The sequence below is a fragment of the Diorhabda sublineata genome, chromosome 4 (genome assembly GCF_026230105.1).
Source record: "Diorhabda sublineata isolate icDioSubl1.1 chromosome 4, icDioSubl1.1, whole genome shotgun sequence".
Taxonomy (NCBI): domain Eukaryota; kingdom Metazoa; phylum Arthropoda; class Insecta; order Coleoptera; family Chrysomelidae; genus Diorhabda; species Diorhabda sublineata.
The window spans coordinates 17,020,268-17,032,324 of record NC_079477.1 but is presented as its reverse complement, the minus strand read 5'-3'; the positions used below and the strand labels follow the sequence as shown (position 1 = coordinate 17,032,324).

The following is a 12,057-nucleotide window of genomic DNA, read 5'->3' as shown; positions in this document are numbered from 1 at the left end:
CGAAATGTACGTTTGAGCAGTTTATAAGTAAATCACACATTTGTTATTTTCCCCGCCTTTTTGTTAAACATTTGATGGTTATGAATATAAAACAAATCACGGGTATAAAATAGATCAACATTTTGTTCAAGGATAGTGAAAGTATTCAAATAGAGTATTCAATACAATACTGCAGGCAAGTGCTAATTATTTCTGTAAGTTTGGAATTTGGAAGCAGTTTTGATTCATCGAAAGTAAAATTTAATATTTGTTTTAGGATGTTTACAATGAAAATGAAACTAATTGTATGGCCACAATATTTATTAGTTATAAAAAGAAACAGAATAAAATTAAACGTGCGTGCAATTAAACTATTTTAGAAAATTTTCAAAGTTAAAGGTAAATACAATTGATTCTATAAAATTATACATAATAAAATATTTTTACGCTGTTACAATAGAGACAAATTTTATTGCGATAAAACAATAAAAAAAGTACATACTTTATCCCATTGTTACTTAATTCAATTCAAATATTACAGGAATATAATATGTTTTGAAGTGAACTTATTTCTTCAAATACCAGACGCTTGTTTACTAATAGTTATAATAAATTAATGTTTCACAAACTATTATACCAGAGTTTGGAATCTATTATTGCTTGAAAAAATATCAATTAATTCTAACGAATGTTGTAGTCTTCGCTACAATAATTACTTTGATATGTCTTATAAGAGACAGTGGCATTTATAGAAAAGCTATTCATTATATTTGAACAGATGAAAAGTTCACGAAAAATGGAAAGTCGAGAATCCTAGAAACCCTAACAATGCTGATGCTCTGTCTCAGAGACCATGGCTACCTGATTGAACAAACTACAGCTAGCTAGAGCAACATGGCGCAATTTAAATACTCTAGACGATTAGAAAAAGATCCCGTTCTATAGTACGAAGGCAGTTCAAATATGATAAATACAAACACTGTTGATGGCGCTCCAGTATGTTTTAAAGACCGTGGCTTGATTATATGTTAGTTGAGTTTTTTACTAACATTATGATATAGTTTTCGTCGCGAACACAAACGCGCGTGCTAGGATCAGGAGTGGACGTCGCACAACGTATTGTCATTCGTCTGTCGATATGGGAGGATATTAAAAAACACGGTGTTGGGCGTTTATACAATCAATTCGGCAGTAAAAGCTCTAGTAGGTCTGCTATATTTAAATGGACCAAAGCGTTCAAGAAAACCCGCAAAAATCGAGGAAGGTAGGATGAATTTTCGAAAAATTTCGGCTCAACTCGACATTAAAATTGGTAGTTTAGATTTTATCATACACAAACACTTTTAATACTAAAAAATAACGGTGCATGGGTTACCAAACTGTTAAACTTCTAGCAACAATGCGTGCGGTTGGAAGTTTGTCACCCCTTGCTGATGAACAATATGGTGGATGGGGGTGGTTTTTTAACGTGTCTAAAGAGTGAAGAAAGAAGGATACAGAGAAACTATTAAATCGTAGACGAAGGTAATTCAAGAGGATGGTCGATTAGGTTGAAGGAACGGAAACAGGACAGTTTCTTACAAGGAATATTGTCCTAGACAACTTGTAGTTATATGAGTCTGATCGCAATAAAGACGTTGGAAGAGGTATGTGACAGCTTCTATTGCATGATCTGCTAGGTAGTTGTCTAAGATATACATACAGCGAGTAACGGCTCGATTCCTATTTCCAGGATCGAAATGAGAGTAGTGTTTAGAAGAAATGTTGTGAATGTGTTAAAGCCGTTACCTCAATTGGATATGACAAACAAATGCATCATTATTGTAAAGGACCTTTTTAAATATACGTTAAGGCTGTGTCTAATCAGGAGGCCATGCTATTCTGGTGAATAATGAATTAAACGTTTTTGGGTACCTCTAAAGGTAAATTTTGAAAGCAGTCAAGACGTTTATGAGAGTTTGTGAATGAATTCTACTGAAAACATGGGATGCACTTTCCATCACATCACACATTGTTACCAAGATATAGGGTTAACATTTTTTGATTGAAGTTGGATGATAAAACTGCAAAAAATGCAGTACGTTGAATCGTGCAGGAAGAAGTACATTTACTAATATTACTAAACAAGCTCTTGATTTTTTGAGAAAATTGACTCCTTACAAACTTGAACTCACTAATTATATTGGTGTATACTCTTTGAAAGAATGTATTTAGTACAGTACATTGTTAAAATTAATTTTGTTTACTATAATCCAAGCAGTTCTCACCTCACAAATAATGAACAAAATAAGAGAGAAATTGCCTAAATAATAAAAACAAATATAAAATGATGCCTTCCTCAACACCCTTTGCGGTTTAATATTTCTCAAAAGACGATTCTGGAAGCTAAAAGAGCAGAAAAAGAAGTTTGGAACTAGTATAAAGTTTGAGCCATCATCTAGGTTAATATTGACTTGTTTTGACATTTTTTCCAACTCTTGCGACAAGTCGGGATATTTGGGTACAAGCTTGGAGCACTTTGTATTTACTAAATTAATTCCAGATTTTGACGTATACCTACTGTATCCCGCTTCTTTTTGTGCAAACACTTTGTCTACTCTACGGTTGCATCACTCTCTACTTTTAATACTTCTTTTTATAAAATCAATGAGAGAAGCAAAACAAATTACATTGAAACCTTTCTTTGGTGGCATTCAATTATTTCATATTCTTTCTATGATGAGGATTTTAGATGCGTTTGAGTCTTACATTTTAATCCCATCAGACTATATAATGTACACACATCCTCTTTCCTACATACATGTACTCTCATTCAAAATATCCATATTATTAAGCTATTTTTTCCATATAAAGGAATTTCTAATGATGAAATTGTTGATTATACTGTTAAAGGATGTCAGCATCAACCAACAGGTTGAATGAAATTGAGTGAATTCTTATGAAACATATATCAATCCGATTTAGGTTCATTATTTATGCAACAGAGTGTAATAAATATTTCAAAGTCAATGTAAAATAAACCATCAAGTGATATTCATTTCAATTGTCAACAGTTACAGCAACAAAGAGTCATAAATTCGATTCGTCAAAAAACAGAGCGTCCCGTTGCCAGCTTTCGTATTTTGCGTCGCAGCAGCAAACGTATGGATGCCAGTGCACAGGAAGAGCAATAACTATCTGCGTCTGATATCTGTTCCTCACCACAGACCTTTTTCAGTTCTAAGTTTATCCACATTAGCTCAGTACGCCACCGTTGTGATTAAGAATGCACAAAATGTGGGGTCGTCTCTTCTAACAGAGTAAAACGTATGAAAATGTTTTTTTATAACTGAAATCATTGGTCTAACTGATTTCAAAGGCAGCACATGTTGTAAAGATTTCAATGCTCGACTATGGAAACTACCCTGAAGTTCACAAAACAGCTTTTTTGAATTATGTAACAGTGACGGCTTCATCAGGCAAATTGTTTACAATTGGGATGAAAAAAAGATGATTAAGAAAATGTTTTCAATAACTTTAAATTTCGAAGACTCGTGTTATATATATCGTAATTATCTAGGCTCGTGAAAAACTCTGTAACAGAAAAAAATTTCACTTATGGCTAATTACAATATTGTTGAATAGATAAACAATTTTATAATATTTGCATGGAGTCAATTTTTATACATACTAAGACAACTTCGATTGTTGATAACAAATTATTGAATTGCAACTACTTTATAAAAACCTACAATGTCGGATGTCAAGCTTTACATATAGGTACAAAGCGAGAAATATTTAAAAATATTATAACTATAATTGTGGTAAATATACAATGTACCTACTATTTTACAATTAAAGCTTTACAGCAATTCTACCACTTCGTGTTAGTGGCTGTTCTGTTTTGATATAAAAAAACCAAGGATCTGTAAAATATAGTATTTTTATCACATTGAACATTTATAGTATCGCTATTTCACTTTGACGTTTTCTGTAAATTCTGTTATTTATATCATTGAGATATTGTATGATATGATATAGATTCTTAAAATTGTTTATAAATAAGGAGACGTGGGTTAAACTTGACTACTGAATATTTATTCGATTATTTGCCAAAAAAATAACTCTAGTGCGAATTTCTAGAAATTACTCAATATCAAATCGATATACATTAGGTTTAATTTAATATATCTTTAGTAATAAGAGATAATATACATCCCATCTTTCCCATTTCTTTTATTTATTCCCTTCGAATAACTTTATTTCACAATTCTTGTAGTTTACTTGTGCTTCCTCACCCTTTGTATTTTTCATTGAATGTTTCTTTCTACCTTAACCATGTCGTTGTTTCTGTACATTTCCAAATTCTCAACTTCCCATACTCATTCTTTTTTCTTCCATTTCTTCTTCCTTAATGGTTGCATTTCTCATTTGTACTAAACATTCCATATTATGCTCTAGTAATTTTCTCATGTCTTGTCTTTTCTCCTTGGATGAATTTTTTTGGCTTGTACTATTCTTTATATCACAATATTATTTCATACTATGCTATTTCCAGTTTTGGACGCATTTTCCTGTTTCTTAGATTTTCTATTTAAGTAAAACATCACCTTTTATTTATTTATTTTCATATCTTTTTTATTCTTTTTGTTTTTTCTTCATTTAATTTAATCTGTTATTAGGCTTTGTATCGTATATTTTCCTTTCTCTAGTTTATCCTGATTTTCTATCTTTTTAGATCGTTCTTATTAAGTCATTTCTACCAATAATTTCATTTTTTTGCAGTAGAAATTATCCGATTCAATGTCTCAGAATGGAACACACTTAGGAACTAATGGTGCTACATTATATATTAGCGGCTTTACAAGAGTTATTATTTTAACTGCGTTTATGTTTACGTTTTTCGTTACACTGCATTGCCATTTTCACGAGTAAATGAAAAATCACTAACAAATCATAAGCCTACCGCAAAGCTGTCAAATTATAAAAGAGTCATTCTCGTTAAGAGGAGACTTGATCTTTGCAAAATGTTTTCGTTAAAATAGATAATATCCAAGTGAAATATACTATTAATTACAAACAAAATCTTACTTGAAGCACCTAACGGCACTCCAAAATTCCATTCTACCATAAATAAATTACTTTAATTACGAACACCATTAAAATTAAGCATTTAGAAACATATAAATACGAGAAATTACATATTATACATACGTCCAAAATCGTGCAAAAAAGAACAATGTATTTTGAATGAATGTTTTATCATTACACCCCAAAAAGAGCGAAAAAGTACTTTTTAAATGGAATAATCATTATAACACTCTTTTTATTTGTATATTTATCAAATTTTGTGTTGTGTGTAAGGCCCTGTGATTGTAATAATGTTGTACTGTAATTAAGAAGTGTGAAACGTCATCATCATTTTGCAAAATATTTTCAAAATTTTGCGGTTCTTTTGTATTTTGATTTTTTTTTGGTTTTTTAATTTTATATTTTATGTTCGAGAATATTGACCAACCGGTTTTTCAAATTCCAGCCACTAAGTTGGTTTGGTTTAATAAAAAAGATTAAAAATTTGAGAATGGCAGACGCGGTTTTTTATTAATATAAAAACTAAAATTCATTACAGCTATATCTTGCATTTGATAATGACCATTTTTGGCATTGCTGGCGCTTGTCGAATTCAGGAGTTATGCGATCTTCTAGCAGATGTCTTGGAGGAAACCGTTAATATTCTTATAATAAATATTAGAGAAAGCAAAAATAAAACTTCAAGAAGGTTCACTGTAATTGATAATAAAGATACTTCGCCAAGTTTCTAGATCGTAACAAAAAATATGTAATTGCGACCTTCAGAAGTAAATAATAAACGTTTTTTTTAATAGATCGTAAGAAAAAACGTACCAACTACCTGTTGTTATTAACCAAATTGAAAATATTCCATCCCTCATAGCACAATATTTAAATTTGCCCAACCACAAGTACTACACAGGGCACTGTTTTAGGCGATCATCTGCATAAAGAAGAAGGATTAATAAACAAAAATAAAATTTCAATGATTCTCTCTTTAGTTTATTTCGTTCTTATCAAAGTTCATTTTCACCCTCCGTTAACATTCTCTATTTTGATGAATAACGTTATCCCCTCCGTTAAAACCTTTAGTTCGATTTTTTTGGCTTTTCTAATATATAAAGTATAAAAAATGTAAATTTCAATTTAACATTTTTTAAAGAAATCTCAAGGTCGACTCTCCATTTATCGAGAATGACCCAAATGAGATAGATTCTATTTCATCAATATCAATATAACCATAACTAATTCCAATTGACAATTACTTACAAGTTTATTTCAAAAATATTTTTTATTCCCAAAACCAACAGCTGCAGAGAGTTCCATAAATTATAATTTTTTGAGTGGAATACAAAAAATATGTAAAATATAATAGGATTCATAATAAATGCTGGAAATAACCACCTTTAGCCAAAATACATGAACGCAGCCTACGTGTCAGGGATTGCCGTACACGTTTAGAAAAAAAAACTCAATTTTAGTCACCGCCTTTTAAAGGTGATATCTCGGAAAGGCGTGTGCTAAAAAAATTATAGGAAAATCCCATCTTAATTCCATACGATCTATCACTTCCTGAATTTTGTCGCAGGAATTTAGAAGTATTTCGTTCATTTAACGTGGTATGAAATAGTTATATTTCAAATGTTTGAAACTGTATTTGTTTTTATGTAAAAATTCGTTATTATGAGAAAAATTTCAATTTTTTATATATATTGAATATATTGTTGCAAATATGAAATGTTCAATATGAGGTATAAATAAATAATGAAAAAGATCAAAATATACAATTTAAGAAGTACGCATGAATAATAATTTATCCATCAAAAACAGTGGAAAATAATTTGTAGTCCATTCAAGGAAGGTATCATCATAAATTTCAAGTACTTCAGTTCAAGCGAATTATGGTCCCTATAGTTTTTCTAGACAGTTACCTCTTAATATTTCTATAACAGTAATAACTTCAAAAATTTGAGAAGCTTTATTATCAATAACATTCTTATTAGCAAAATATGCAACAAATATTTATCTAAAAAAGCGTAAGTTGAACAGTTTGTATCCCTTTTTAACACATAAAACAAGATTTATTCTATGCTTTTGCTCATATTGCAATAGGAGAAGATAAATTATTCGAAACAAATGTATATCTTTATTAAAAAGGACTTTGCCTACAGGTCTCGACTTTTTCTCATAGAATCTTTAAAAAAATATATAATTGTGACATTTTGCAGTTATCCGTTTATATGAGAAAATGTGATACTTAACAACTATTTTATATATTAGTAATTGCCTTTAAAAATAGTGCTCAACCTTCGGTGGATAAGGTTTAACAGACCTGCTAATTTGAGTCTATCAAAAGGGAAACAAAACAGATTTTTCTAATTCTATTTTCCATCATAGGAAATATCGTTTTTAAATGTAACGCTCATTATTTTTCATGTCTATTGTATTCATCCAGAGAAGCGCATACATTTTTTCATTTAAGATTCAACATAAGTAAACCAACAGGGAAGTTAACAGTTGAACAACAATATATATATATAGCCTTTACAACTATAAACTGAAAAAATACTACAACTTTCTTAATGTAAATAAATATATTCAAAAAATTATTTTTAATTAAGCCAATGGGAATATGAAACTTTCCTTACAAAGGTAACAAAAACTATTCAACTTTCTTTCTGTTTAGAAACTTTTAAGCTAAGTCACATAAAATCTCATATCAGCATGTTATGATATTCAATGTAAAAAATCGTATATATATCTTCCGATGGCTTTAATTCTATTTGTTAATTATTAACCTTGTATGGAATGAAATTTTATTTTGTATGAAACGTTTTTCTGTACATCAAACCGTGTTTGAGATAGTTGAGATAGATGCCGCGTAGATAATAATCATAATGCAAGGTGAACACTTACACAGTTTTTATCACAAAAGCACGTTTCATGTGCGTGCTATGATCCTGAGTTAGCGTTAAGTGCCGACAACAGTAGTGCAATGTATTTGTCATTTGTTTTGGTACAGGAAGGCATTAGAAACAAGGAAAATCTTCGGCGTTCACAAAATCTCCCAAAAGCAAGGTGGCGACTAAAGATAGGAGGAAAAAAAGAAAATAAGGAACTTCAAACAAAGCGAAGACAACCAGGTCGGTGGGTAAGATTATGTATACTGTATTTTAGGAACGACGAGAAGCGCTGTACGTTGACTACTTGCGCATACAACGTTCCATAAATGCTACATACTACTCTAACCTTCTAAAACAACTACAAAATAGACGTGATTCAAGTGACTGTCTAGCAATATTATAATGGATTACACTTTTCTCACCTAACTAAAAAAAGAAAGTTACAATGGCGAAGATGGTGAGTTCCATTTAACAAGAGATGAAACAAAAATGTTGCAATTTAAAAATGAGCTAGGTTACATAATTTCCTGCGCACTTAACTTTCTATAAATGCTGCTTTAACCTTCTGAAAACATACATGAAACCTGTTCTCCAAGATAATGCGCGCTCTTATACCACGTGTCTCACACTCAACATATTCAGAAATAGGATGGAAGATACTAAAACATTTCGTTACCACATGTTTGGGACGACGACACACATGGCTGTTCGAGTTGTCCTAGGAATTATTTGATGCCGGTATGGAAAAGCTTCTGGAGAAATGGTTAGTTACTTTGTCTGCCTAACAATATCGTAATGAATTACGTTTATATCGCTTCACTAAAAAAAGAAAGTCACAACAAAGTTGTTCAATCGCACTTAACAAGATATAAAAAAATGTTGATAGTTTGACTACACTTCACCGCTGTTTACTTTGTTCATCATCATAACAACAAACAATAGAAAAACAGTGACAGCCCGCAAAATTTTTACAATTAAAAAATTTACAAAATATATATTTCCAAATCTTTAAACTCTCTATCCATTTCTGTCCTCTGTTCTTTCTCAGCACTCAGTTATTCTCACTCTTCTCAAATCCTATATTACCTCTTCTACCCATTCCTTTTTCGGCCGGCCTTTCCTTCTTCTAATTCCTTCTCAATCCAGTTATGCTCTCTTGGCAATTTTGAATGCATTCACTCTGCACTTATGTTCCAACCACCTGACTCTTTGGGTTTTGACCATTTGCGTAATATTAGGCTCGTGATATATTTCTTTAAGCTCAGTATTTGTTCTTCTCCATGACCCATTCTTTTTCACACCTCTCAATATTTTTTCAGCACTCTTCTTGGTTAGCATACAGGACTCACATCCATACAGTACAGTCGGCCTGATAATTGTTTTGTACAATCTTATATTTGTTGCTTTGGAGGTTGCTTTTGCTTTAATAATATTACTCAAGGACCCATTATTCTACTACCCTTTGCTATCCGACTTTTATTCCATGTGTACCGTCCTAAAAGGTCTGTTTTCCATCTGATTCTCCTTTTTTCGTTGCATTTCCATGTATTTAGTTTAGAGCCACTCCTTCATACGTAACTCTGACATTCCATGTTTCTATTTTCATTTTCCTTTGTTCAATTTTTTTTACTTGTTCGTTCAGATTCTAATTTCTTGTTCTTCACCTGGCTGTTATGCTTTTCATCCCTTCCTTTATCCATAGTAACTACTTTTTTGGAAATTTTGTCTTCTCGGAGCCTTTTACCAAATCATTTACCTCCTGGCTCCATTTCCAAACATTTCCTTCTCTCTTTCCTCTCTTTCCTTCATTAACTCTTCATCTCTTTCTTTTATAGAGAGATCGTTATTAATATAGACTACCCCATCTTTCATGTACCGTATTTTGTTTTTGTTTTCCGATATCTTCATTTTATCCTCAACATCTTCTATTTCTATACATGTGTTTTTATTCCGATTTTTTTCGCTCTTAATCCTATTTCTGATTCGAGCTCTTTGATTATAATATCTTCCATCGCTCGTTTTAGTTCCTTGCTGTTTCCTGAGCCCGCTTGCTACACGGTTACTCTTAAATTTTGTCTTTTGTTTTGTATTTTTAGGAAATCTTACATTTTCTTTAGCTGCTTAATAATTTTGTTTTAATTCCAATGTTTTCCTTCTCCATATTTTAGTTATGTTTTTGTTGGTTTGTATTCGTTTGTTTTTTCCATCATTAAGTCCTGTAGAGTACCCTTCACTTTCTTCATGTATGCTATTTCTTTTTCTATTATTGGTTCTTCGGGTGTTATTTGGTAGTTTCACTCCTTGTAAAGGGGCCTGACTTCCTTTGTCTCTTTTTCTTTCCAAAACTTGTTCTATGGTCTCTATTTCGGCCACTATTCTCGCCGCTCATCTTATTTCTTTATTTGTATGTTTATTCAAAAATCCGTAACACGCGAGGGAGCTTGCCCACGTCAATAGTCCGTTCCTTTTTATTTAGCTATCTAATACAATACGACAACACCGCTTGGAATTTTGACGTGTCGTTTGGTTTTTGTCATTAATGAACCTTGATTCACTTTAATACCGTAATACAGGAATTCCTGCTGAATCTATCGCTTTCATATATCACACATAATGTTGACTAAACGAATTGAAAGCAGACAGTGTAGTGAGGCAACAAATTGAAATTTATATAGGCGAGGAAGACTCAAAATATCATATAATCTGGTAATCTGGAGTAATCTGGTATAAAGCGGCTCATATAGTCAAAAGGTGTAGGGTACGCTTCATTTCCTTCAAATTACCTAAGGCCTGGGTACAAGAGTCACAAGTGCATCTAGAAGGCAGACGTCATGACAAAGAATCCGCGTCAATACTATTAGTTGGACCCGAAACACTTTGTAGTAATACAAACTCTAGAAATGAAGCAGCCACAAAAGTATTTCTGGTGAAGGAAATCAGCAGAGAAAAGACACAGTTCATAACTGAGCAATATGTGTTTGCGATAATTCAACAAGTATGAGATTTAAGGTGCTAGGAGTGGGAAATCCACTTACAAAGAATTATCTAAATAATTTAGCCTCCAATCTGAGAAGGTCGCAGTGAAATAGATCAAAAGCCACCGTGAAATATATCTGTAAGTATAACTTATATGGCATTCAGCACTTTTTTCTAGAGTTAAATTTTTCTCGGATTTTTACTGTTATGGAGCTTGATTACCTCTCTGGATGGTGGACTTTATTTTTGAATTATAAACATTCTATAACATTGTTCATACTTAGTTTCCTTGCAGCCTCTTCACAAAATTTTATTGATACTGTGTTGATGTGTACCAACTAAAATACAGATAATATTGTATGTGGCGCCCCATTTTCGTATCTTTTTTCAAGTTTAATATTTCTTTCCTTTGTCTTTAAGTAAAAGTAGAACCCGAGACCTGGTAAGATCTACCCTTAGATTAGTATCAAGCCATCTAAAGAATGAGTGAGACAAGTCAACTGCAAGACAAAACAACAGTTTATGGAGTTGAACAACCAAGTTCTCCCAAAAATCCCAAAAAATAGTAAACCTTGTCTGCAAGAAAGCTTATGATTACTTCAATGGAAACTATACTAGATGTTTAGAGATGAAAGACACAATTACTCAAGAATATAACTTAATATAGAAATAATTATTATTTCTTATATTCGAATGCATGAACAGAAGAAAATAAAATATCAAATTACAAATTATTTGTAGGGAATATTTCATATTCTGATATATTTAATCAATTTATACAACTTAATATAACAGGTTAACAATTTTCTTATTTCAATAAACAAATGAAAATAATAATACTGACACCTTATACACAAAAATATATATAGAATAAATAATATTATTGTCATTTTTTAAAACTAAAAAATATCCGAAGACTAGATATTCAGGAATAGTATGAATATTTTAATATCACTTTTAGATAAAGGTTGATAAGTTTCTACCTACGGAAGAATCTGAAAAAGCCTTTGCCTTTTTCTATAGGAGGTGCCATTAACATCGGCACTTGGTTCTTATGAGTGATACGTATCTGAAAAGAAATACGCTTGGTTATTATTTTCTAGTTTAATATTGAGTATTATCGCTTATTATATGCCAAAGTTCTTAAGAA

General features: G+C 31.4%; 1 protein-coding gene across 7 annotated transcripts in view; it reads right to left on the bottom strand.

Moving 5' to 3' along the window:
* Positions 1-285: 285 nt before the first annotated feature.
* The window catches only part of LOC130442593 (diacylglycerol kinase 1), a 358,993-nt gene continuing 347,221 nt past the window's right edge, over positions 286-12,057 (bottom strand). For all 7 annotated transcript variants that reach the window (XM_056776853.1, XM_056776857.1, XM_056776852.1 and 4 more), the window contains one exon: positions 286-11,976. In XM_056776853.1, the coding sequence (XP_056632831.1) occupies positions 11,887-11,976 (90 nt within the window). In that variant the 3' untranslated portion in view covers positions 286-11,886. The remainder of the gene's footprint in view (positions 11,977-12,057) is intronic.